Here is a 26,919-nt window from a genome sequence, read left to right on the forward strand (position 1 = left end):
TCAGGCTCTCCCCCAGACCCCACAACCGGCCCGGCAGCGGCGCAGCCCTGAAGGAGCTCCACGGGAGCTGGCTCAGGAGGCACCTCCCAGCCCTCAGCAAGCCAGACAGCAACACACGGGCAGGCCACAGATGCTGCTTCCCGGCTGGCACAGGGCCTGTGGCCACCTCCCAGGACCAGCTTCTCAGGGAGCCCCACAGTTCAATGCTCTGCCCATCTGCTCTGCTCCAAGTGTTGAGGCTCCAGCAGAACCCTCCAAGGCCAAGGGCCTTTGGGGCACTTTCCCTTCCCCACTGCACCTTTGGGCAAGTGTTGTGGAGCACAAGGGCCCTTTTTCCCCTCTTCCCAGATGCCCTGTGGACACCGAGCACCAAAAAAAACTCCTGAGCCTCTGTGTATGCTGAGAGGAATTTCATAGTCTAAGCTGGGGTAAAAGGAACATGTTGCAGAGAGGGGTCTGTCCCGCAGGTTCAGGTGGTCCCATCAGACAGGGTTCCCAGGATCAGTTCTCCGCTGACCTCCGGCAGCTGCCCCACGGAGGAGCCTCCCTGTTCTAGACATTCTGGAGGTGATCTTCAAACTGCTGGAACCTGGAGAAGACTGAGGTCTCTGGACAACTCTTAGGATTTCCTGGGTTTGAAGTGCCAGGCTTTTGACAGCAGCGCTGTCGGGAGTCATGCCTTCGATAACTGGAAGAGAAAAGAACAGAGCCAAGCTCAGAGAGCAGATCTCTGGCGAGCCAAGAAGCCCCTCCTGCCAGGACCATCCCACCCAGCTCTTGCCATGGCCAGGAGGGAGCAGGGCCCAACGGGATCAGCCAGGGGGTGCTGGCCACCAATACCCCCGTGCCCCTGGAATCTCTCTCTGCTCTGCCCAAGCCGTTCCTCATCTCTGCAGGGAGCAGAGCCCTGCGCAGCCAGGGCAGGATTGCAGCTCCCTGCCCCGGGCTCTGTGCTCCCCTCAGCAGCCCCACTGCCCTCACTCACCGTCAATGGCGATCTGCAGCTCTACCCGCTGTCCCTTCAGGTACCTGCCGGCGATCCCTGGGAACACAGACCCTGTCAGGGCCCCAGAGGCACAGCTCCCCCCCGGGGCGCTGCCGGCCCGGCCACGCACCCTCCTGCCCTGGCAGGGCTGAGCCCGGGGCCTTCCCGCCTCGGGACGCCCCAGGGCTGGGCTGGCACAGGGCGGCAGCCACCAGGGCACTCGGGGTTCCCCAGCACATCCCTGGGCCGCATCCTGCTGCCGCTGCAGCAGCCGGGGCTGGGGCCGAGCTGCAGCGGGGCGGGAGGGACCTTGTGGCTCACCAATGAACCTGAGGGCCGCCTCTCGCAGGGGCTCCTGGGGGCTCTCCAGGTACGGCAGGGCCTGGCACACATAGTCGACTGCTCTTCTCTTGTCCTTTTCCAGCTGCAGAGAGCGGCAGGGCACAGAGGGAAGGGTTGGCTGGGGCTCTGCCCCCTGGCCGGGCGCTGCCTGCGCCCAGCACTGGCCTCCCCTGCCCGCACGCCCCAGGCAAGGCAGCAGCGGGTGGGGCGCAGGCTGCTGTCCCATGGGCGGCTGCAGCAGTGGGCAGGGGCACAGTGCCGGCCCCGCACTCTGGGCACTGGGGACTGCGGCTTTGGGGTCGTCCTTACCAGGCACTCACTGAACCTCCAAGGCTGCTCTGTCTTCAGCAGCTTCACCAGATCCCTCCTCTTCAGCAGCCACGCTGCACGAAGCAGCGCTCTCCGAGACGCCTGCAGAGCAACAGAGACCAGGACATGGCATCGCAGGCCAGGGCATGGGACTCATGTCCCTGGACCAAGGCCAGGAGGAGACTGGAGCCTTTGAGGTGCCAGGGCAGGAGACAGCCCAGCCTCCTGCCGCGGGGACACCAGACCCTGCAAGTTCTCACTTCTGCCACGTCCTGGTTCTCATCATGCCAGTGGAAAAAAAGTGGGAGCAGGCTGTAGATGACGTGTGTCTTCAGGAGTTGTTTACTCTTATCCACTCCCAACTCCATCACCTTTTGGAAGAGGTAAATGGAGAGCAGCTGCACGTGGATGTTGTCCTGATGGAAAGGAAGTGGAAAAGACCTCAGCACCGGCTGCTCCAGGCCCACCGGGGCACAAGCCTGCAAATCCACAGGCCACAGTTTCCTGGCAGCACCCAGCTCCTGGGGTGGGGGGCAGAGAGCCTTACGTGGCCAAAGAGTGGCTGGAGCACCTCAGCCAGCCGCAGGGCAGTGGGGGTGGAGATTGGGATGTCTCTGTCCTGGACTTTGATGAATACAGAGAGGACCATCCCCACCAGCTCTCTGTCTGTACGCCACAGTAGCTCCACAAGGCTTGGTGTCAGGCTCCGCATGCTGTCAGCCTGTGTGGAACACAATGGTGTGCTGTGAAGCCACGAATCATGGAATCCTAGAATATCCCGAGTTGGAAGTGACCCACAAGGATCACTGAGTCCAGCTCCTGGCCCTGCACAGGACCATGCCCAACAATCCCATCGTGTCCCTGAGAGTGTTGTCCTTGAGCTCTGGCAGCCTTGGGGCTGTGACCTCTTCCCAGTGGGGCCTGTTCCAGTGCCAGAGCACCCTCTGAGTGAAGAACCTTTCCCTACTCCCCAATCTAAACCTCCCCTTGGCCCAGCCAAGCCCAAGCGATTGCGCTCCCCAGCCCCATGCTGCCGGCACAGCTTCAGCCAATTGCCCCCTCCTCACCATCCCAGGAGCCTTGCTCAGCACCACGAGGCCTCTCAGCACCAGGCGACGCATCTCTGTGTGCTCGCTCCACAGGCGCCTGGAAAGGATCTCCAGGACGCTGTCACGCCATTCAGTTATGTCCGGGCAGTCCAGGATCTGAAAGGCACGGAGCAGTGACGGGATGCCCGGCCGGCAGGAGCCCAGACCCGCACCAGGCTGGGCCCAGGCAGCAGCACAGGGCACGGCACCGTCCCCGGCAGCTGCGGCTGCGAGAGGGCAGAGAGGTGGAGGGGGGTCAGCAAGGCAGCGCTCGCCATCAGGCTCACCTCCACAAGGAACGCCATGGCAGGAAGCTCCCAGCCGGGCTTCTCCCTGCTGAGCAGCCTCAGCAGGCCGAGGGCAATCGGGTAGTACAAGGGGCTCGAGGCACGGCGCATCTCCCTGCCAGGGGAAACAGGCACCATCAACCCTGAGCCGGGTGGGCCAACCTCTCCCGGGACTCACTGACACAGTCCTGGTCTTTCCCCAGCACCCCAGCAGGGGACGAGGGCGCTCTGGGAGGCGGCTCCTCCTGTGCACCCGCCTCTCCCAGCCTTTGCCCATCCCTGGGTAACAAGGCCCTCTGGCCCACGACCACGGGCACTGTGTGGGGTGCCCTGTACACAGGCAGAAAGGGCAGGGGCAGTGGGGACAAGGGGGTCTCACCTGGCCAGCAGACCCACTGCGTAGTGGTGGGTGTCAGAGTTGAGGAGTGTGTCCCAGCCATGCTTCTGTTCCATTGAAAGCACGACATCTTCACACTCAATGTGACAAAGCAGGGCCTTCATGGTCAGCACTGCAAACCTGGGTGCAGAGCAAAGCCCGGGTCATGCTGGGAGCCCTGAGCAGCCCTGAGGGCATGAGAGGGTCAGGAGGACTGGGACTGAGCACCTCTTGGAGTTTGTTGGAAGGTTGTATTGCTTCTGGCATTCCCTCCACAAGGTGTCAACTTCCTCTGGAGTCTGCTCTGGGCTGATGGAAATCTGGAAGAGCAGATCCACGAGGAGGTGGGGGGAATACTTTTTCAATGGCTCTGGGCCCCGGAGCACCTGGAGAATCTCCCAAATCACCCTGGTTGCCTGCAAAAGATAAAGCACCCGGACACAGCTGTCAGTGCCCAGATGTCCATGTGAAAGAGCCCAGGTGTGGGAGGGAGAGGCCAGGGAAGACGCGGGGGCAGCCCCCAGCCTGGTGCCCCTGAACCCGCCCCTAAGCCAGGTTTCCAGCCCGGCGCCTGAGGCAGGGAGATGCAATGCTCTGCTCGGGGAGGATGGAGAGCTGCTGGAGAAGTGACCTGTGGGCAAGTAAAGTCCAGTTCCAGAAACTCACAGCCAGGGCAAAGACATCTGTTTTGTCCCCGTCGGAGGTGGACATGCTCAGCCATGGCCAGTTCTCCATCACACGGAGCAGCTTTGGCAGCACCTTCTCCACTGTCCTTCCCGATGATGTGATGGTCCTCCACAGGGTTGCAGCAGCTCTGCAGGGCCAGAGTTCTGTGTCAGGGGGGCACTGGTCAAAGTGCCTTGAGGAGCAGGGAGGGACCATGGCAGCAGGATGGGGGCTGACATGGCAGGGCTGGGAAAGAGAGGCTCCAGATGGTCCTGGAACTCTCCGTCCCTCTGGCAGACCATGTGGGACGGGATGGACAGGGTGATGGGCTCTAAAGGCTGGTGAGCCCCGAGCCGTGAAGGCAGGGAGGCCCTGTACCTGTCACATGATGGGGCACAGCGCAGGAGGGTGAACACAACATCAGCAGGGTGTTCATCAGTCACCCTCAGAAACTCCATCAGCAGCTTCTCTTCTGGAGTGGCACTGGCTGTCAGTCTCTGGTGCACGTTCCTGACAAAGGCTGGCACCTGGAGGAGGCATGGGGGAAGAGCTGCCAACTTGCCAAACTTCCCTGACAAGTGCTTCCCTTCCCACCACACTGTGCTGGCCTCAAAGGCTGAGAGGGCCCAGGGGAACTGGCTTGAGGGGCCACAAGCCCCTGGAGTGGCTTGAGCCTTGGGCGCAGGCTGCTTACTTGCTCTGGACTGGAGACACCATTCTCAAAAATCTCTGGAGTGGGAGCATAATTCACACTCTCCCTGGGCACGAGGTCAGTGTCTGCAGTGCCCCCGGTCATTGCAGGGTCGGCCTCCGCAGTGAGATCGGGCGGTGCAGCGCCAGAGTTTGTGGGTTCCTCGGTCAGTGGGATGTCAGAGATTGCAGTGCCATCGATGGATGGGCTGTCAGTGTCTGCTGTAGCAGCAGTCAAAGCAGGGTCAGACTTTGTTGTGTGAACAACTGGCAGGGTATCACAGTTTCCTGTGCCATCAGTCAGTGCAGTGGTGACATCGGGGTTTGCCTCGAGCTCAGTCCGGCTGGGGTCAGGCTGTGCCATGACCTCGCTTGGTCTGGTTGTGGTCCTTTTGCGCCGAATGCCCAAGAATTTGAGAAAGGCCTGCAGAAGAACGGAGAGCAGGGAAGAGAGGGATGTGCCATGGTGAGCTCTGACAGCAGTGCCAGGCTGAGCAGGGAGAGCAGGCCCAGCCCAGGAGGCCGTGGCTGCAGGTACCTGGGCTGCCCGGCGGAAGCGTCCACGGGCACGGTCCTGGTCTCGTGTCTGGTCCTGTCCTGGATCTGGCAAAGAGCGAGCATGGTCAGAGCTGAGTGGCTGCGGGACAGGCCGGAGAACACAGCCCAGCCCTGTGCTCCACAGGCAGGGCCAGCCCCGGCATGCCCAGTGCATGGAGCTGCCGGGGGAACAGTCCTGGGCCCTCTTCCCCCCTCCCTTTCCCTGGCCATGTCCACAGGGGATGGGGTGGGATGAGGCAGAGCCGGCTGCAGCCACCAGCCCTGTGGCCCAGCTGTGCCACTCACCCTCCTGCAGGGGATGCAACTGCTCCATCTTCTCCGGGTACTGGGTTGGGGCAGCTCCAGGGCCTTCCTTCTTCTTCTTCCGAAAGTGCCTGAGCAGGCTCAGGCGTCTTCCCGCCATCCCAAAGTCTGGTCTTGAAGCCACCTGCAAAAGAAAGACACCTCGGAAGATCTCCGGGTTACCAAGTCCGGCAGGCTGCCCTCGAGGCCAACCTACCGCAGGGATTGGAGACTCCGGAAAATTTCCGGGTCCCCAGTCCTGCGGTCTGGCCTCGAGGGCACCTGAAAGAGAGAAAAGCCTAACAAACGGTATGGGTCAGCAAGTCCTGCAGTCTGGGCTCAAGGACACCTGAAAAACAAGAAAAGCCTAGCAAACGCTAGGGGTTAGCAAGTGCGGCCTCGAGGGCAGCTGCCGCAGGGACTGGGGACACCTCGCAGAAGCTCCGTGTCCCCAAGTCCCGCGGTCCGGCCTCGAGGACGCTCGCAGCACGGGAAATCCACCAAAACGCTCCGGTCAGAAAGGAAGGAGTTGGCTGTGTGGGGGCTCCGCGCAGCACAGCTCCGTCCGTCCTACCGTCGCCGGCTCCGAGGAGCACTGAGGCGTGGCCACCTCTCCACCAGTACTATGTCCTCACGTGTCACAAAGGGCCCTGTGACACCCTGCCCTGTGCCACCCCACCGTGTCACAAAGGGCCCCGTGACACACTGCCACGTGCCCTGCGGGCTCCCCCAGCCCGACCAACCCGCCCCAGGTGGGAAGGAGTCCGTTCTCCAAAGCATCCAAGACAGCTGGACACGAACTTTAGGCACAGCTGAAAAACAAAGCAAACCCTCCCCTGCTGTGCCTGCCCACGGCAGCAGAAGGAGCCCCCTCGGTTGCTGACGCAGCCGCAGCGGGAAGGCCACGGGGCCTCCACACGAGCTGGCACGGGCTCCTTGGGAGAAGTGCCGGCTGGTGGCCCTCCCGAACACGGGGCTGTGACACACAGAAGGAACGTGGGGGCGAGGGCACCAATGCTGCTCCCACCCCATTGCCCGGGGCTGCACCAAAATCAGCAGCTCTGGCAAGTCCTCGCCCAAGGAGACCTGCCACCACCCCCAGTCCTGGCAGGGCTGGTGCCCGTCTCCTGCCCCACACAGCTGTGTGCCCGGGGCACTTCTCTGTCCCAGGGCAGCCAAAGCCAACGGGCACTGATGTCTGTGCTCTTGCAGGGGGCTGTTGGGAGCAGCAGCTGGAGCAATTGGTGGCCCTTCTCAGCAGCTGTCAGAAGGCAGAAGCACTTTCTCCTTGGGGGAATGATGTTTTTCGGGCAAGTGATGAGCTGCAGCACAAAACTCCCCTGGGTTGCTGAGTTTTGCAGGAAGATTAGATTGGTCAGACATCCTGTCAAGTTTCCTTGTGTTCTTTGGGCTTTTTTTCTTGCATTCTGCAAAATAAAAGCTGCCCAGTCTGATGTTCAAAGCTCCAGGTTCTGCATGTCCGGCTGCGACTCCCAGCTGATCTCCAGGGCATTGGGGAAAGTGAAGGGGACAGGGCGAACTCAGGGATGCAAACCTGTTCCGTGTCTCTGATTAAGGTGCCGGCCTCCTGAAGGAGCAGCCAAGACAAGGGCTGGCAGCAGACGTCTTCTACCAGTTGCTGCTCCCCCATGGACACAGGGCACACGTGTTGCCACGGGTGCAGAACACTTGATGCAAGAGCAATGGGGGCCATGCACTGGCAGGGAATGGGCTCCAGCACGCCCAAAGTAGGATCCTCTAACAGCAAAACCTGAGCCATCTTTGCAGATGTTGGTGGGGCTGGGGGAGACCCTGGGGGGAAAGGGCTGTTGTTTGGTTTTTCCACGCTTGCAATCAAACTGCCAGCCCGACTCCCAAAATTCCATAGGGATGAAGATTCCTCCCACACAAAAGGTGCCCGGACAGAAAGCTCTTGCTGCCCATGGAGTGCCCAGGCTGGTCCACCAAGTGCACCTGAAATCCAAAGATTCCAGGCTTTCTTTGCTGGGGATAAGGGCTGTTGTTTGCTTTTCAGAGCCCTGCGCTGAAATTGCCACTCCTGCCACCCACCCCCTCACGCATTGCCCTCGCTGCTTCCCACTCCCTTGTCCCGGCAGGGCCTCCGCAGCCCCTCAGCCCTTCAGGGCCTCCCAGCGCCCCGTGCCCTCAGGCTCTCCCCCAGACCCCACAACCGGCCCGGCAGCGGCGCAGCCCTGAAGGAGCTCCACGGGAGCTGGCTCAGGAGGCACCTCCCAGCCCTCAGCAAGCCAGACAGCAACACACGGGCAGGCCACAGATGCTGCTTCCCGGCTGGCACAGGGCCTGTGGCCACCTCCCAGGACCAGCTTCTCAGGGAGCCCCACAGTTCAATGCTCTGCCCATCTGCTCTGCTCCAAGTGTTGAGGCTCCAGCAGAACCCTCCAAGGCCAAGGGCCTTTTGGGCACTTTCCCTTCCCCACTGCACCTTTGGGTAAGTGTTGTGGAGCACAAGGGCCCTTTTTCCCCTCTTCCCAGATGCCCTGTGGACACCGAGCACCAAAAAAACTCCTGAGCCTCTGTGTATGCTGAGAGGAATTTCATAGTCTAAGCTGGGGTAAAAGGAACATGTTGCAGAGAGGGGTCTGTCCCGCAGGTTCAGGTGGTCCCATCAGACAGGGTTCCCAGGATCAGTTCTCCGCTGACCTCCGGCAGCTGCCCCACGGAGGAGCCTCCCTGTTCTAGACATTCTGGAGGTGATCTTCAAACTGCTGGAACCTGGAGAAGACTGAGGTCTCTGGACAACTCTTAGGATTTCCTGGGTTTGAAGTGCCAGGCTTTTGACAGCAGCGCTGTCGGGAGTCATGCCTTCGATAACTGGAAGAGAAAAGAACAGAGCCAAGCTCAGAGAGCAGATCTCTGGCGAGCCAAGAAGCCCCTCCTGCCAGGACCATCCCACCCAGCTCTTGCCATGGCCAGGAGGGAGCAGGGCCCAACGGGATCAGCCAGGGGGTGCTGGCCACCAATACCCCCGTGCCCCTGGAATCTCTCTCTGCTCTGCCCAAGCCGTTCCTCATCTCTGCAGGGAGCAGAGCCCTGCGCAGCCAGGGCAGGATTGCAGCTCCCTGCCCCGGGCTCTGTGCTCCCCTCAGCAGCCCCACTGCCCTCACTCACCGTCAATGGCGACCTGCAGCTCTACCCGCTGTCCCTTCAGGTACCTGCCGGCGATCCCTGGGAACACAGACCCTGTCAGGGCCCCAGCGGCACAGCTCCCCCCCGGGGCGCTGCCGGCCCGGCCACGCACCCTCCTGCCCTGGCAGGGCTGAGCCCGGGGCCTTCCCGCCTCGGGACGCCCCAGGGCTGGGCTGGCACAGGGCGGCAGCCACCAGGGCACTCGGGGTTCCCCAGCACATCCCTGGGCCGCATCCTGCTGCCGCTGCAGCAGCCGGGGCTGGGGCCGAGCTGCAGCGGGGCGGGAGGGACCTTGTGGCTCACCAATGAACCTGAGGGCCGCCTCTCGCAGGGGCTCCTGGGGGCTCTCCAGGTACGGCAGGGCCTGGCACACATAGTCGACTGCTCTTCTCTTGTCCTTTTCCAGCTGCAGAGAGCGGCAGGGCACAGAGGGAAGGGTTGGCTGGGGCTCTGCCCCCTGGCCGGGCGCTGCCTGCGCCCAGCACTGGCCTCCCCTGCCCGCACGCCCCAGGCAAGGCAGCAGCGGGTGGGGCGCAGGCTGCTGTCCCATGGGCGGCTGCAGCAGTGGGCAGGGGCACAGTGCCGGCCCCGCACTCTGGGCACTGGGGACTGCGGCTTTGGGGTCGTCCTTACCAGGCACTCACTGAACCTCCAAGGCTGCTCTGTCTTCAGCAGCTTCACCAGATCCCTCCTCTTCAGCAGCCACGCTGCACGAAGCAGCGCTCTCCGAGACGCCTGCAGAGCAACAGAGACCAGGACATGGCATCGCAGGCCAGGGCATGGGACTCATGTCCCTGGACCAAGGCCAGGAGGAGACTGGAGCCTTTGAGGTGCCAGGGCAGGAGACAGCCCAGCCTCCTGCCGCGGGGACACCAGACCCTGCAAGTTCTCACTTCTGCCACGTCCTGGTTCTCATCATGCCAGTGGAAAAAAAGTGGGAGCAGGCTGTAGATGACGTGTGTCTTCAGGAGTTGTTTACTCTTATCCACTCCCAACTCCATCACCTTTTGGAAGAGGTAAATGGAGAGCAGCTGCACGTGGATGTTGTCCTGATGGAAAGGAAGAGGAAAAGACCTCAGCATCGGCTGCTCCAGGCCCACCGGGGCACAAGCCTGCAAATCCACAGGCCACAGTTTCCTGGCAGCACCCAGCGCCTGGGGTGGGGGGCAGAGAGCCTTACGTGGCCAAAGAGTGGCTGGAGCACCTCAGCCAGCCGCAGGGCAGTGGGGGTGGAGATTGGGATGTCTCTGTCCTGGACTTTGATGAATACAGAGAGGACCATCCCCACCAGCTCTCTGTCTGTACGCCACAGTAGCTCCACAAGGCTTGGTGTCAGGCTCCGCATGCTGTCAGCCTGTGTGGAACACAATGGTGTGCTGTGAAGCCACGAATCATGGAATCCTAGAATATCCCGAGTTGGAAGTGACCCACAAGGATCACTGAGTCCAGCTCCTGGCCCTGCACAGGACCATGCCCAACAATCCCATCGTGTCCCTGAGAGTGTTGTCCTTGAGCTCTGGCAGCCTTGGGGCTGTGCCGTCTTCCCAGTGGGGCCTGTTCCAGTGCCAGAGCACCCTCTGAGTGAAGAACCTTTCCCTACTCCCCAATCTAAACCTCCCCTTGGCCCAGCCAAGCCCAAGCGATTGCGCTCCCCAGCCCCATGCTGCCGGCACAGCTTCAGCCAATTGCCCCCTCCTCACCATCCCAGGAGCCTTGCTCAGCACCACGAGGCCTCTCAGCACCAGGCGACGCATCTCTGTGTGCTCGCTCCACAGGCGCCTGGAAAGGATCTCCAGGACGCTGTCACGCCATTCAGTTATGTCCGGGCAGTCCAGGATCTGAAAGGCACGGAGCAGTGACGGGATGCCCGGCCGGCAGGAGCCCAGACCCGCACCAGGCTGGGCCCAGGCAGCAGCACAGGGCACGGCACCGTCCCCGGCAGCTGCGGCTGCGAGAGGGCAGAGAGGTGGAGGGGGGTCAGCAAGGCAGCGCTCGCCATCAGGCTCACCTCCACAAGGAACGCCATGGCAGGAAGCTCCCAGCCGGGCTTCTCCCTGCTGAGCAGCCTCAGCAGGCCGAGGGCAATCGGGTAGTACAAGGGGCTCGAGGCACGGCGCATCTCCCTGCCAGGGGAAACAGGCACCATCAACCCTGAGCCGGGTGGGCCAACCTCTCCCGGGACTCACTGACACAGTCCTGGTCTTTCCCCAGCACCCCAGCAGGGGACGAGGGCGCTCTGGGAGGCGGCTCCTCCTGTGCACCCGCCTCTCCCAGCCTTTGCCCATCCCTGGGTGACAAGGCCCTCTGGCCCACGACCACGGGCACTGTGTGGGGTGCCCTGTACACAGGCAGAAAGGGCAGGGGCAGTGGGGACAAGGGGGTCTCACCTGGCCAGCAGACCCACTGCGTAGTGGTGGGTGTCAGAGTTGAGGAGCGTGTCCCAGCCATGCTTCTGTTCCATTGAAAGCACGACATCTTCACACTCAATGTGACAAAGCAGGGCCTTCATGGTCAGCACTGCAAACCTGGGTGCAGAGCAAAGCCCGGGTCATGCTGGGAGCCCTGAGCAGCCCTGAGGGCATGAGAGGGTCAGGAGGACTGGGACTGAGCACCTCTTGGAGTTTGTTGGAAGGTTGTATTGCTTCTGGCATTCCCTCCACAAGGTGTCAACTTCCTCTGGAGTCTGCTCTGGGCTGATGGAAATCTGGAAGAGCAGATCCACGAGGAGGTGGGGGGAATACTTTTTCAATGGCTCTGGGCCCCGGAGCACCTGGAGAATCTCCCAAATCACCCTGGTTGCCTGCAAAAGATAAAGCACCCGGACACAGCTGTCAGTGCCCAGATGTCCATGTGAAAGAGCCCAGGTGTGGGAGGGAGAGGCCAGGGAAGACGCGGGGGCAGCCCCCAGCCTGGTGCCCCTGAACCCGCCCCTAAGCCAGGTTTCCAGCCCAGCGCCTGAGGCAGGGAGATGCAATGCTCTGCTCGGGGAGGATGGAGAGCTGCTGGAGAAGTGACCTGTGGGCAAGTAAAGTCCAGTTCCAGAAACTCACAGCCAGGGCAAAGACATCTGTTTTGTCCCCGTCGGAGGTGGACATGCTCAGCCATGGCCAGTTCTCCATCACACGGAGCAGCTTTGGCAGCACCTTCTCCACTGTCCTTCCCGATGATGTGATGGTCCTCCACAGGGTTGCAGCAGCTCTGCAGGGCCAGAGTTCTGTGTCAGGGGGGCACTGGTCAAAGTGCCTTGAGGAGCAGGGAGGGACCATGGCAGCAGGATGGGGGCTGACATGGCAGGGCTGGGAAAGAGAGGCTCCAGATGGTCCTGGAACTCTCCGTCCCTCTGGCAGACCATGTGGGACGGGATGGACAGGGTGATGGGCTCTAAAGGCTGGTGAGCCCCGAGCCGTGAAGGCAGGGAGGCCCTGTACCTGTCACATGATGGGGCACAGCGCAGGAGGGTGAACACAACATCAGCAGGGTGTTCATCAGTCACCCTCAGAAACTCCATCAGCAGCTTCTCTTCTGGAGTCACGCTGGCTGTCAGTCTCTGGTGCACGTTCCTGACAAAGGCTGGCACCTGGAGGAGGCATGGGGGAAGAGCTGCCAACTTGCCAAACTTCCCTGACAAGTGCTTCCCTTCCCACCACACTGTGCTGGCCTCAAAGGCTGAGAGGGCCCAGGGGAGTTGGCTTGAGGGGCCACAAGCCCCTGGAGTGGCTTGAGCCTTGGGCGCAGGCTGCTTACTTGCTCTGGACTGGAGACACCATTCTCAAAAATCTCTGGAGTGGGAGCATAATTCACACTCTCCCTGGGCACGAGGTCAGTGTCTGCAGTGCCCCCGGTCATTGCAGGGTCGGCCTCCGCAGTGAGATCGGGCGGTGCAGCGCCAGAGTTTGTGGGTTCCTCGGTCAGTGGGATGTCAGAGATTGCAGTGCCATCGATGGATGGGCTGTCAGTGTCTGCTGTAGCAGCAGTCAAAGCAGGGTCAGACTTTGTTGTGTGAACAACTGGCAGGGTATCACAGTTTCCTGTGCCATCAGTCAGTGCAGTGGTGACATCGGGGTTTGCCTCGAGCTCAGTCCGGCTGGGGTCAGGCTGTGCCATGACCTCGCTTGGTCTGGTTGTGGTCCTTTTGCGCCGAATGCCCAAGAATTTGAGAAAGGCCTGCAGAAGAACGGAGAGCAGGGAAGAGAGGGATGTGCCATGGTGAGCTCTGACAGCAGTGCCAGGCTGAGCAGGGAGAGCAGGCCCAGCCCAGGAGGCCGTGGCTGCAGGTACCTGGGCTGCCCGGCGGAAGCGTCCACGGGCACGGTCCTGGTCTCGTGTCTGGTCCTGTCCTGGATCTGGCAAAGAGCGAGCATGGTCAGAGCTGAGTGGCTGCGGGACAGGCCGGAGAACACAGCCCAGCCCTGTGCTCCACAGGCAGGGCCAGCCCCGGCATGCCCAGTGCATGGAGCTGCCGGGGGAACAGTCCTGGGCCCTCTTCCCCCCTCCCTTTCCCTGGCCATGTCCACAGGGGATGGGGTGGGATGAGGCAGAGCCGGCTGCAGCCACCAGCCCTGTGGCCCAGCTGTGCCACTCACCCTCCTGCAGGGGATGCAACTGCTCCATCTTCTCCGGGTACTGGGTTGGGGCAGCTCCAGGGCCTTCCTTCTTCTTCTTCCGAAAGTGCCTGAGCAGGCTCAGGCGTCTTCCCGCCATCCCAAAGTCTGGTCTTGAAGCCACCTGCAAGAGAAAGACACCTCGGAAGATCTCCGGGTCACCGAGTCCGACAGGCTGCCCTCGAGGCCAACCTACCGCAGGGATTGGAGACTCCGGAAAATTTCCGGGTCCCCAGTCCTGCGGTCTGGCCTCGAGGGCACCTGAAAGAGAGAAAAGCCTAACAAACGGTATGGGTCAGCAAGTCCTGCAGTCTGGGCTCAAGGACACCTGAAAAACAAGAAAAGCCTAGCAAACGCTAGGGGTTAGCAAGTGCGGCCTTGAGGGCAGCTGCCGCAGGGATTGGGGACACCTCGCAGAAGCTCCGTGTCCCCAAGTCCCGCGGTCCGGCCTCGAGGACGCTCGCAGCACGGGAAATCCACCAAAACGCTCCGGTCAGAAAGGAAGGAGTTGGCTGTGTGGGGGCTCCGCGCAGCACAGCTCCGTCCGTCCTACCGTCGCCGGCTCCGAGGAGCACTGAGGCGTGGCCACCTCCCCACCAGTACTATGTCCTCACGTGTCACAAAGGGCCCTGTGACACCCTGCCCTGTGCCACCCCACCGTGTCACAAAGGGCCCCGTGACACACTGCCACGTACCATGGGGGTTCCCCCAGCCCGACCAACCCGCCCCAGGTGGGAAGGAGTCCGTTCTGCAAAGCATCCAAGACAGCTGGACATGAACTTTAGGCACAGCTGAAAAACAAAGCAAACCCTCCCCTGCTGTGCCTGCCCACGGCAGCAGAAGGAGCCCCCTCGGTTGCTGACGCAGCCGCAGCGGGAAGGTCACGGGGCCTCCACACGAGCTGGCACGGGGTCCTTGGGAGAAGTGCCGGCTGGTGGCCCTCCCGAACATGGGGCTGTGACACACAGAAGGAACGTGGGGGCGAGGGCACCAATGCTGCTCCCACCCCATTGCCCGGGGCTGCACCAAAATCAGCAGCTCTGGCAAGTCCTCGCCCAAGGAGACCTGCCACCACCCCCAGTCCTGGCAGGGCTGGTGCCCGTCTCCTGCCCCACACAGCTGTGTGCCCGGGGCACTTCTCTGTCCCAGGGCAGCCAAAGCCAACGGGCACTGATGTCTGTGCTCTTGCAGGGGGCTGTTGGGAGCAGCAGCTGGAGCAATTGGTGGCCCTTCTCAGCAGCTGTCAGAAGGCAGAAGCACTTTCTCCTTGGGGGAATGATGTTTTTCGGGCAAGTGATGAGCTGCAGCACAAAACTCCCCTGGGTTGCTGAGTTTTGCAGGAAGATTAGATTGGTCAGACATCCTGTCAAGTTTCCTTGTGTTCTTTGGGCTTTTTTTCTTGCATTCTGCAAAATAAAAGCTGCCCAGTCTGATGTTCAAAGCTCCAGGTTCTGCATGTCCGGCTGCGACTCCCAGCTGATCTCCAGGGCATTGGGGAAAGTGAAGGGGACAGGGCGAACTCAGGGATGCAAACCTGTTCCGTGTCTCTGATTAAGGTGCCGGCCTCCTGAAGGAGCAGCCAAGACAAGGGCTGGCAGCAGACGTCTTCTACCAGTTGCTGCTCCCCCATGGACACAGGGCACACGTGTTGCCACGGGTGCAGAACACTTGATGCAAGAGCAATGGGGGCCATGCACTGGCAGGGAATGGGCTCCAGCACGCCCAAAGTAGGATCCTCTAACAGCAAAACCTGAGCCATCTTTGCAGATGTTGGTGGGGCTGGGGGAGACCCTGGGGGGAAAGGGCTGTTGTTTGGTTTTTCCACGCTTGCAATCAAACTGCCAGCCCGACTCCCAAAATTCCATAGGGATGAAGATTCCTCCCACACAAAAGGTGCCCGGACAGAAAGCTCTTGCTGCCCATGGAGTGCCCAGGCTGGTCCACCAAGTGCACCTGAAATCCAAAGATTCCAGGCTTTCTTTGCTGGGGATAAGGGCTGTTGTTTGCTTTTCAGAGCCCTGCGCTGAAATTGCCACTCCTGCCACCCACCCCCTCACGCATTGCCCTCGCTGCTTCCCACTCCCTTGTCCCGGCAGGGCCTCCGCAGCCCCTCAGCCCTTCAGGGCCTCCCAGCGCCCCGTGCCCTCAGGCTCTCCCCCAGACCCCACAACCGGCCCGGCAGCGGCGCAGCCCTGAAGGAGCTCCACGGGAGCTGGCTCAGGAGGCACCTCCCAGCCCTCAGCAAGCCAGACAGCAACACACGGGCAGGCCACAGATGCTGCTTCCCGGCTGGCACAGGGCCTGTGGCCACCTCCCAGGACCAGCTTCTCAGGGAGCCCCACAGCTCCAGGCTCTGCCCATCTGCTCTGCTGCAAGTGTTGAGGCTCCAGCAGAACCCTCCAAGGCCAAGGGCCTTTTGGGCACTTTCCCTTCCCCACTGCACACCTGGGCAAGGGTTGCTGAGCACAAGGGCCTTTCTCCCCTCTTCCCCTCCATGGACACCAGGCACTAAAAAAAACTTGCTGGGCCTCTGTGTTTCATAAGATGTCTAGATGTATTTGATATTCCCGTGCTGGTGTAAATGGCCATCTTTGCAGAAAAGAGGCATTTTCCTCTCCAGAGCCAGTCTTGGAGCTGCTGGAGTCTGGAGCAGGGAGCTGTTTGTGCAGCTCTTAGCATGTACAGTTTGGGATGGCCAGGCCTGTGATGGCAAGTCTGAGGTCATCGGTCATTCCTCTCAGGGTTGGAACAGAGAGGAATGGAGGCTACTGGAATCTGGTGGATTTAGATTTCGGTGTCAGTTAAGGTTTAGATTTCTGGACACCCTTGATGATTTTCAAGGTTTCAGCTGCCAGCCTTGAGATGGCAGGGCTGTCAGCAGTCATGTCTTGAAGGGCTGGAAGAGAAAAGACCGGAGCCAAGATCAGAGCCAGCATCTGCAGGGACCCGAGGAGCCCCTCCTGGCAGGGCCATCCCACCCAGCTCTTGCTGTGGCCAGGAGGGAGCAGGGCCCAACGGGATCAGCCAGAAGGTTCTGGCCACCAATCCCCCCTGTGCCCCTGGAATCTCTCTCTGCTCTGTCCATGCAGGGAGCAGAGCCCGGTACAGTTGGGGCAGGATTGCAATTCCCTGCCCAGGCTCTGTGGTCCTCCTGCCAGCCCCTGCTGACAGCCCACTGCCCACACTCACTGTCAGTGATGACCTCTGTGATGAGCTCGTCCTCCTCCTGCCCCTTTCTCAGGTACTTGCTGGCGATGCCTGGGAACACAGATGCCGTCAGGGCCCCAGTGGCACAGCTCCCCCCCGGCGGCGCTGCCGGCCCGGCCACACACCCTCGGGACTCCCCAGCACATCCCTGGGCCGCATCCTGCTGCCGCTGCAGCAGCCGGGGCTGGGGCCGAGCTGCAGCGGGGCGGGAGGGACCTTGTGGCTCACCAATGAACCTGAGGGCAAACTCTTGCAGGGGCTCCTGTGGGCTCTCCAGGTACGGCAGGGCCTGCCACATGAACTCCACCACTCGTTTCTTCTCGCTTTCCACCTGCAGAGAGCGGCAGGGCACGGAGGGAAGGGTTGGCTGGGGCTCTGCCCCTTGGCCGGGCGCTGCCTGCGCCCAGCACTGGCCTCCCCTGCCCGCACAGCCCTGAGGCCCGGGCAGCAGCCACAGGGGCCGGCTTTGGAGGGAGCAGAGGGCTGGCTGCTCCCCGGCAGCCGCGGGGCCGCCCTGCCCCACAGCCCAGCTGGGCCGGGGCTCCATGGCAGCCTGGCTCGGGGGCAGAGCAGCCTGCAGAGGAGCCCGCACGCCCCAGGCAAGGCAGCAGCGGGTGGGGCGCAGGCTGCTGTCCCATGGGCAGCTGCAGCAGTGGGCAGGGGCACAGTGCCAGCCCCACACTCTGGGCATCGGGGACTGGGGGCTGGCCTAGCCTGGGGCTGGGCCTTCCTGGCCATCCTTACCAGGCAGTCAAAGAAACACCACGGCTTGTCCGCCTCCAGCAGGTTCTTGAGATCCCTTCTCTTCAGGAACCTGAGTGCACGAATCAGCACTTCCCAAGAGGCCTGCAGAGCAACAGAGACCAGAACATGGCACCACAGCCCAGGGCACCGGACCCTTGTCCCCACACCAAGATTGGGAGGAGGCTGGAGCCCGAGAGGTGCCAGGGCAGGAGGCAGCCCGGCCCCCTCCCACGGGGACACCAGAGTCCAGAAAGTCCTCACGTCTGCCAGGTGCTCATCCTCATCATGCGAGAGGAAGAAGAGTGGCAGCAGGCTCTGGATCACGTGCGTCTGCAGGGGTTGTTTTCCCTCCTCCACTACCAACTTCAACACCTTTCCGAAGAGGTAAATGGAGAGCAGCTGCACATGGATGTTGTCCTGATGGAAAGGAAGAGGAAAAGACCTCAGCACCAGCTGCTCCAGGCCCACCGAGGCCCAGGCCTGCAAATCCACAGGCCACAGTTTCCTGGCAGCACCCAGCGCCTGGGGTGGGGGGCACAGAGCCTTACGTAGCCGAAGAGTGTCTGGAGTGCCTCAGCCAGCTCCAGGGCAGTGGGGGTGGAGATTGGGATGCCTCTGTCCTGGACTTCATTGATGAATACAGAGAGGGCCATCCAGACCAGCTCTCCGTCTGCATCCCACAGTAGCTCCAGGAGGCTTTCTGTCAGGCTCTGCACACCGTCAGCCTGTGAGGAACGCAGTGCTGTGCTGTGAATCCATGAATGGCTGCAGCCCCAACCCTGCTCCAGTGGGGCAGCCCCACGTGCTGCTGCGGGGCCTGGAGGCCAAAGGCCTGTGCCGAGGGACTCGGGCAGCTGAACAGGGAGGCAGCAGAGCTGGGTGCAGCTGCCACAGCTCCCAAAGCCCAGCCAAGCCCAAGCGACTGTGTTCCCCAGCCCCAGGATTCCAGCACGGCTTCAGCCAACTGCCCCTTCTCACCATCACGGGATCCTGTCTGAGCACCAGGAGGCCTCGGAGCGCCAGGCGACGCATCTCTGGGCACTCACTCCTGAGGTGCCTGGAAAGGCTCTGCAGAATGCTGCCTCCCCAGTCACGCATGTCCAGGTAGTCCAGGACCTGAAAGGCACAGAGCAGTGACGGGGTGCCCGGCTGGCAGGAGCCCAGACCCACACAGGGCTGGGCCCTCCAAGAAGGCAGAGAGGTGAAGGCAGCTCGGCCAGGCAGCGCTCGCCATCAGGCTCACCTCCACAAGGAATGCCATGGTGAGGAGCTCCAAGTGGGGCTCCTCCCTGCTCAGCAGCTCCAGCAGGTGGAGTGTGATGCGGGAACACAAGGGGCTGGAGACACGGCGCATCTCCCTGCCAGAGGGAAAAAGGCACCCACTGACCCTGAGCCTGGTGGGCCAACCTCTCCTGGGATGGACTCACATAGGTCTGGTCTTTCCCCAGGACAAGGGCACCCTGGGAGGCAGCTCCTCCTGTGCACCCGCCTCTCCCAGCCTTTGCCACTCTGCTTGCCCATCCCTGGGTGACAAGGCCCTCTGGCCCACGACCACGGGCACTGTGTGGGGTGCCCCATGCAGAGGCAGAAAGGACAGGGGCAGTGGGGACAAGGGGGTCTCACCTGGCCAGCAGACCCACTGCGTAGTGGTGGGTGTCAGCACTGAGGAGCGTGTCCCAGCCACACTTGCGTTCCATTGAAAGTACAACTTCCTCACACTCCAGATGGCAAAGCAGAGCCTTCACGGTCAGCACTGCAAACCTGGGTGCAGAGCAAAGCCTGGGTCATGCTGGGAGCCCTGAGCCAGTCCCAAGGGCACAGAAGGCAGGGGAGGACTGGGATGGAGCACCTGTTGGGCTGGGTGGGAAGGTTGTGTTGCTGCCAGCATCCCCTCCAGAAGGTGTCGACCTCCTCTGGAGTCTGCTCTGTGCTGATGAGGACTTGGAAGAGCAGCACCACGAGGAGACGGGGGGAGTACTCTGTCAATGACTCTGCGAACCAGAATGTCTGCAGAGTCTCCCAGATCACCCTGGTTGCCTGCAAAAGATAAACCACCCGGACACAGCTCTCAGTGCCCAGATGTCCATGTGGCAGGGCCCGAGCGTGGCAGGGAGACGCCAGGGAGGATGCAGGGGGAGCACCTGGCCTGGTGCCCCTGAACCTGCCCCTAACCTACATTTCCAGCCCAGGGCCTGAGGCAGGGAGATGCAGTGCTGGGGGAGGATGGAGAGCCACCGGAGAGGTGAACTGGGGGTGAGCAAAAGCCCTTTCCAGAAACTCACAGCCAGGGCAAAGACATCTGTTTTGTCCCCGTCGGAGGTGGACATGCTGTGCATTGGCCAGTCCTCCATCACGGAGAGCAGCTGTGGCAGGACCTTCAGCACTGTCCTTCCCGATGAAGTGATGGTCCTCCACATGATGGCAGCAGCTCTGTGGGGCCAGAGTTCTGTGTCAGGGGGGCACTGGCCAAAGTGCCTTGAGGAGCAGGGAGGGACCATGGCAGCAGGATGGAGGCTGACATGGCAGGGCTGGGAAACAGAGGGACCAGGGGGTCCTGGAACTCTCCATCCCTCTGGCAGACCATGTGGGACGGGATGGACAGGCTGATGGGCTCTAAAGGCTGGTGAGCCCTGAGCCCCGAAGGCAGGAACGCCCTGTACCTGTCACACGATGGGGCACAGCGCAGGAGGGTCACCACAGCATCAGCAGGGTGTTCATCAGTCACCCTCAGAAATTCTGCCAGCAGCTTCTCGTCTGGAGTTGCGCTGGCTGTCAGTCTCTGGTGCACGTTCCTGACAAAGGCTGGCACCTGGAGGAGGCATGGGGGAAGAGCTGCCAACTTGCCCAGTTTCCCTGACAAGTGCTTCCCTTCCCACCACTGTGCTGGCCTCAAAGGCTGAGAGGGCCCAGGAGAGCTGGCTAGAGGGGCCACACCATCCCTGGGGGCTTGAGCCCTGGCCACAGGTTGCTTACTTGCTTTGCATCAGAGACACCAATCTCCTCAGAAACATCCGGAGGGGGAGCACCACTCTTGCTCTGAGAGGGCCTGCTGTCGGTGTCTGCACCGCTGTCCCATCCTGGATGTGGCAAAGAGTGAGCACAGTCAGAGCTGAGGGGCCGCGGGACAGGCCGGAGAACACGGCCCAGCCCTGCACTCCACAGGCAGGGCCAGCCCCGGCATGCCCAGTGCATGGAGCTGCCGGGGGAACAGTCCTGGGCACTCTTCCCTCTCCATTTCCCTGGCCATGTCCACAGGGAATATGATGGGAAGAGCCCCATCTGGCTGCAGCCACCAGCCCTGTGGCCCAGCTGTGCCACTCACCCTCCTGCAGGGGCTGGGACTGCTCTGCCTCCTCAGGTTGCTGGGATGGGGCAACTCCAGGGCCTTCCTCCTCCTCCCCCTCCTTCACCCAGGCCACCTGGGGCATGCTGGGGGGTCTCTGCTCCACGCCTCTGTCTGGCTCCATGGCTTCCTGCAGGAGACATGGCACGGAAAAGTTCTGGGTCACCAAGTCCTGCAGTTGTCCCCCGAAGGCTCCTTCAACAGAAGACTTGGGAACTCTCTGGCCCATCAAGTCCCATGGTCTGGCCTCGAGGGCACCTGCCATAGGGACTGAGATGCCTTGGAAGAGCTCCAGTTCACCAAGTCCCAATCTCTGGCCTGGAGGGGGCACATGGGAGAGTGGCCAGAAGGAGCAATTTGCCCACTTTCCCCTGAGAAGTGCTTCCCTTCCCACCACACTGTGCTGGCCTCAAAGGCTGCGGGGGCCCAGCAGACCAGTTGGAGGGCCCACACAGTCCCTGCCCACAGGCTGCTTACTTGAGCAGAGACAGCTCCGTCCCCAAGAACGTCCCGACTGGGAGCATCGGGCAGGCACTGAACGGGTGTGCTCTCAGTGTCTGCCATGCCCTCAGTCGTTGCCCCGTCAGCCTCCATGGTGAGCTCAGGCAGCGCCGGGTTGGAGTTTGTCCCGTCATCGGTCACCGCGCTGTCACAGTTTGCGGTGCCGTCAGTCGACGCGGTGCCGACTTCAGGGTGTGCCTTGAGCTCTCTCGGTGTGGGGGCAGGCTGTGCTATGACCTCAGCTGGTGAGGTCCTGGCCTTTCTACGCCGAATACCCAAGAGTGTCAGAAAGGCCTGCAAGAGAATGGAGAGCAGGGAAGAGCGGGATGTACCCTGGTGAGCTCTGCCAGCGGTGCCAGGCTGAGCAGGGACAGCAGGCCCAGCCCAGGGGGCCGTGGCTGCAGGTACCTGTGCTGCCCGGCGGAAGCAGCCACGGGCATGGTCCTGTTCTTGTGTCTGGTCCTGTCCTGGATGTGGCAAAGAGCGAGCACAGTCAGAGCTCAGGGGCTGCAGGACAGGCCGGAGAACACGGCCCAGCCCTGTGCTCCACAGGCAGGGCCAGCCCCGGGATGCCCAGTGCATGGAGCTGCCGGGGGATCAGCCCCGAGCCCGCCTACCCTCTCCCTTTCCCTGGCCATGTCCACAGGGGATGGGATGGGAAGAGCCCCATCTGGCTGCAGCCACCAGCCCTGTGGCCCAGCTGTGCCACTCACCCTCCTGCAGGGGCTGGGACTGCTCTGCCTCCTCAGGCTGCTGGGATGGGGCAGGCCCAGGGCCTTCCTCCTCATCCTCCTTTACCCAGGCCTGCTTGGGCACACTGGGAGGTCTCTGCTCCACGCCTCTGTCTGGCTCCATGGCTTCCTGCAGGACACATGGCACAGAAAAGCTCTGGGTCACCAAGTCCTGCAGTTGTCCCCCGAAGGCTCCTTCAACAGAAGACTTGGGAACTCCCCGGCCCATCAAGTCCCATGGTCTGGCCTCGAGGGCACCTGCCATAGGGACTGAGATGCCTTGGAAGAGCTCCAGTTCACCAAGTCCCACTCTCTGGCCTGGAGGATGCACGTGGAGGGCAGCCAGAAGGAGTGACTTGCCCAGTTTCCCCTGAGAAGTGCTTCCCTTCCCACCACACTGTGCTGGCCTCAAAGGCTGCGGGGGCCCAGCAGACCAGTTGGAGGGCCCACACAGTCCCTGCCCACAGGCTGCTTACTTGAGCAGAGACAGCTCCGTCCCCAAGAACGTCCCGACTGGGAGCATCGGGCAGGCACTGAACGGGTGTGCTCTCAGTGTCTCCCTTGCCCTCAGTCATTGCACCGTCAGCCTCCGTGCTGAGCTCAGGCAGCGCCGGGTTGGAGTTTGTCCCGTCATCGGTCACCGCGCTGTCACAGTTTGCTGTGCCGTCAGTCGACGCGGTGCCGACTTCAGGGTGTGCCTTGAGCTCACTCGGCGTGGGGGCAGGCTGTGCCAGGACCTCAGCTGGTGTGATCCTGGTCTTTCTCCGCCGAATGGCCAGGGATGTCAGAAAGGCCTGCAAGAGAATGGAGAGCAGGGAAGAGAGAGATGTGCCATGGTGAGCTCTGCCAGCGGTGCCAGGCTGAGCAGGGACAGCAGACCCAGCCCAGGAGGCCGTGGCTGCAGGTACCTGTGCTGCCCGGCGGAAGCGTCCACGGGCACGGTCCTGTTCTTGTGTCTGGTCCCGTCCTGGATGTGGCAAAGAGTGAGCACAGTCAGAGCTGAGGGGCTGCAGGAGACGTCAGAGAGCACAGCCCAGCCCTGCGCTCCACAGGCAGGGCCAGCTCCAGGATGCCCAGTGCATGGAGCTGCCGGGGGATCGACCATGGGCCCTCTTCCCCCCTCCCTTTCCCTGGCCATGTCCACTGGGGATGGGATGGGAAGAGCCCCATCTGGCTGCAGCCACCAGCCCTGTGGCCCAGCTGTGCCACTCACCCTCCTGCAGCGGCTGGGGCTGCTCCACCTCTTCAGGCTGCTGTGCAGGGGCAGTCTCAGGGCCTTCCTTCTTTTTCTTCCTCCTGAGAAACCTGCACAGGCTGAAGCGTCTCTCCGCCATCCTACAGTCGGGCCTCGAGGGCACCTGCTGCAGGGAATGGAGACGCAAGAGAAAAGCTCTGGGGCACAGAGTCCCAGAGAATGACCTCGAGGGCACCTGCCGCCGGGACTGGAGACGCCTCGGAAAATTTCCGGGTCACCAATCCTGTGGTCTGGTCTCGAGGGCACCTGAACGAGAAAAGCCTACAAAACAGTGTTGGTTATCAAGTCCTGCACTGCGGCCTCGAGGGCAGCTGCCGCAGGGACTGGGGACACCTCGCAGAAGCTCCGTGTCCCCAAGTCCCGCGGTCCGGCCTCGAGGACGCTCGCAGCACGGGAAATCCACCAAAACGCTCCGGTCAGAAAGGAAGGAGTTGGCTGTGTGGGGGCTCCGCACAGCACCGCTCTGTTCCGTCCTACCGTCGCCGGCTCCGAGGAGCACTGAGGCGTGGCCACCTCCCCACCAGTACTATGTCCTCACGTGTCACAAAGGGCCCTGTGACACCCTGCCCTGTGCCATCCCACTGTGTCACAAAGGGCCCCGTGACACACTGCCACGTGCCCTGGTGGAAAGGAGTCCGTTCTGCAAAGCATCCAAGACAGCTGGACACGGACTTTAGGCACAGCTGAAAAACTAAGCAAACCCTCCCCTGCTGTGCCTGCCCACGGCAGCAGAAGGAGCCCCCTCAGCTGCTGATGCAGCCGCAGCGGGAAGGCCACGGGGCCTCCACACGAGCTGGCACGGGCTCCTTGGGAGAAGTGCCGGCTGGTGGCCCTCCCGAACACGGGGCTGTGACACACAGAAGGAACGTGGGGGCGAGGGCACCAATGCTGCTCCCACCCCATTGCCCGGGGCTGCACCAAAATCAGCAGCTCTGGCCAGTCCTCGCCCAAGGAGACCTGCCACCGCCCCCAGTCCTGGCAGGGCTGGTGCCCGTCTCCTGCCCCACACAGCTGTGCCCCCGGGGCACTTCTCTGCCCCAGGGCAGCCAAAGCCAACGGGCACTGATGTCTGTGCTCTTGCAGGGGGCTGTTGGGAGCAGCAGCTGGAGCAATTGGTGGCCCTGCTCGGCAGCTGTCAGAAGGCAGAAGCACTTTCTCCTTGGGGGAATGATTTTTTTCGGGCAAGTGATGAGCTGCAGCACAAAACTCCCCTGGGTTGCTGAGTTTTACAGGAAGATTAGATTGGTCAGACATCCTGTCAAGTTTCCTTGTGTTCTTTGGGCTTTTTTTCTTGCATTCTGCAAAATAAAAGCTGCCCAGTCTGATGTTCAAAGCTCCAGGTTCTGCATGTCTGGCTGCGACTCCCAGCTGATCTCCAGGGCTTTGGGGAAAGTGAAGGGGACAGGGAGAGCTCAGGGATGCAAACCTGTTCCATGTCTCTGACTAAGGTGCCAGCCTCCTGCAGGAGCAGCCAAGACAAGGGCTGGCAGCAGACATCTTCTGCCAGTTGCTGCTCTCACATGGACACAGGGCACACGTGTTGCCACGGGTGCAGAACACTTGATGCAAGAGCAGTGGGGGCCGTGCACTGGCAGGGAATGGGCTCCAGCACGCCCAAAGTAGGATCCTCTAGCAGCAAAACCTGAGCCATCTTTGCAGATGTTGGTGGGGCTGGGGGAGACCCTGGGGGGAAAGGGCTGTTTTTCTCTTTTTTCAGCCCTGTGCTGTAATTTCCAGTCCCACTCCCAAAATTCCATAGGGATGAAGATTCCTCCCACACAAAAGGTGCCAGGAGAGAAAGCTCTTGCTGCCCATGGAGTGCCCAGGCTGGCCCACGAAGTGCACCTGATACCTAAAGGTTCCAGACTTTCTTTCCTGGGGATAAGGGCTATTGTTTGCTTTTTTTCAGCCCTGTGCTGAAACTGCCAGTCCAACTCCCAAAATTCCATACAGACGATTGCTTTCAGTCCTACAAATCCTCTGTCTGTCTTTTCTCTCCTGGACCTGCAATCACAGAGGTCACAAACCACCTCCTGTGTGCTCTGAAGGTGCTGGTTTGGTGAGGGGCTCAGATCTATCCATCACTGTGTGTAAAACCCTGGAAAACAGAATGCAGAGCTTATTTTAATTTATTTATTTTTAAATTTTTTTTCTTGAAATGCAAATTGGATGATCTGTGCCCGCATCCCCTCCCCAACAAAATATGGGGCTTTGACTCTTGGACTCAATGGTTTTAGAGGTCTTTTCCCACCTTAACAATTCTATGGTTTCAAGTGCATAATGATGACTGTCAGCTCTATAAAATGTTCTCTTACTGTTTCCTGCTGCCCCCATAATTTAAGGGCCCAGCTTTGTTCCTTAAAACTACAATGGTTGTGAGTGGATTATGCATTAGGTGTGAATTGCAGACCAGCTTTCAGCAACAGAAAGGAGCTTTCAGGGATCATTCCTCACCTTGGGTACCTTTAGGATGTGTACCATTGCCCATTTTCCATATGGTGTCCCAGGGACCTGGATTATCTTTGGTTGGCTGGTACAGTCAGAAGTTAGGAGGCTCAGAGTCATCTATTAGTGCACCCAGATAAGACTTGTAAGACTGCAGTATATTTCTGAGTATTTGAGTTTATCTTCCTCTAGCTCCTGTGTGGTGAGCAGTAAAACTGGAATTATTCCATCGAATCTCCTTGTTCTTTTCTTTTTCTAGATTATGACCAGGTTTTTCCGTGTGTCTGTGGGTACCTGGAGAAAAAGACAGGGGAAAGAAAAGAAAACCAGGTAGAACCTCAGTTTGTTAAAAATAATAAAAAAAAAAGTGGTTCCTGTTTTCACTCCTTTTTAGTAGGACCCTGGAATCAAGCTGAAGTAAAATTACTAATTATAATAATTTAACCTGGACATTAAAAAGCTGCATAAAGGCAGAATTTTCATTTGAAATAGAAATGTCAGGTAAATTTAACAATTATGTAATATGGAAGTGTCCAAGGCCAGGTTGGACGGGGCTTGGAGCAACCTGGGCTAGTGGAAGGTGTCCCTGCCCATGGATGAGCTTTGTGGTCCCTCCCAGCCCAAACCATTCCTTGATTCTGTGATTCCATGTAATGTCTGTCTTGAACAAATGGGAGTCCAGGCACAGACTGAGGAAGTCAGCTAATATGGGATTTTGGAAGGCTGGGCATATATTCTCAACCAAATACAGGCTGAAATTTATTCCACTCCTTTATTCCTATAAGAATTCAGGAAAATCTGCAAGTGGTGCAAAGGACAATTTGACTGATTAGTGCTTTGACCTTGAAAAGCTGAGTTTTGAAAGGTGTGTCCCAAGAAGTCAATGCGTGTGCATGTACGAAACAGTCAGAAATGTAACCTTAACCTCAGCTCTGATTGTGGGTCATTATTTTAATGCACACAATAAATGAGAGGAGCTAGATTAGCACTGAGAGAGGCAATCCGGGTGAGCAGGAAGGAATAAACTGAATTAGTCTTTAGGAATTTGTCTTTTATGGGTAATGCCAGCTCATAACGTTGCTGTTAATGATGACATTTTCATTTCTTTGAGGGGATCAGAGAGATGAAGGTGGGAATGATGCTGATGTCTAACAAGCCTGTGCTGAATACTGGGATACAGATGTTGTCGGAGAAATTCTCATTGCACATTTATGTTGTTAAATTGGTCTTACAGTAAAAGAGAATTTACCCACTTCTGGAGATCATATCTGTCCTTAAAGCTAAAAGATATAATGTGACACCCTGCTGTCCCTCAGGGCTGCAAAGCATTTCAGCTGAAGA

At 60.4% G+C, this 26,919-nt stretch overlaps 1 protein-coding gene across 1 annotated transcript; it reads right to left on the reverse strand.

Moving 5' to 3' along the window:
- Positions 1-426: 426 nt before the first annotated feature.
- Positions 427-24,036, reverse strand: LOC127476231 (maestro heat-like repeat-containing protein family member 6). The gene is made up of 22 exons (XM_051798911.1): positions 24,032-24,036; positions 23,858-23,980; positions 23,309-23,379; positions 22,787-22,845; positions 22,355-22,672; positions 21,861-22,008; positions 21,556-21,614; positions 21,124-21,441; positions 20,626-20,776; positions 20,277-20,380; positions 19,964-20,112; positions 19,586-19,733; positions 19,153-19,340; positions 11,139-11,276; positions 10,760-10,874; positions 10,452-10,589; positions 9,932-10,105; positions 9,645-9,800; positions 9,385-9,486; positions 1,307-1,409; positions 986-1,042; positions 427-688 (listed from the first exon to the last, which is right to left on the reverse strand). The coding sequence occupies exons 1-22, from the start codon at positions 24,034-24,036 to the stop codon at positions 483-485; spliced, it is 3,030 nt and encodes a 1,009-aa protein (XP_051654871.1). The 3' UTR covers positions 427-482.
- Between the last annotated feature and the right edge of the window lie 2,883 nt (positions 24,037-26,919).

This window comes from Manacus candei, unplaced genomic scaffold (assembly GCF_025592945.1).
Source record: "Manacus candei isolate 608988 ecotype Guabito, Panama unplaced genomic scaffold, ASM2559294v1 h1tg000005l, whole genome shotgun sequence".
In the NCBI taxonomy this organism is placed as follows: domain Eukaryota; kingdom Metazoa; phylum Chordata; class Aves; order Passeriformes; family Pipridae; genus Manacus; species Manacus candei.

Bases quoted from the DNA above. Each gene is read 5' to 3' on its own strand.
- LOC127476231 (XM_051798911.1), bottom strand. The intron at 9,801-9,931 runs GTAAGGCTCTCT...CCTTTCCATCAG, and splicing joins TCCAGCCACTCTTTGGCCAC to GACAACATCCACGTGCAGCT. The intron at 689-985 runs GTGAGTGAGGGC...TTTCTCTTCCAG, and splicing joins GCTGCAGATCGCCATTGACG to TTATCGAAGGCATGACTCCC.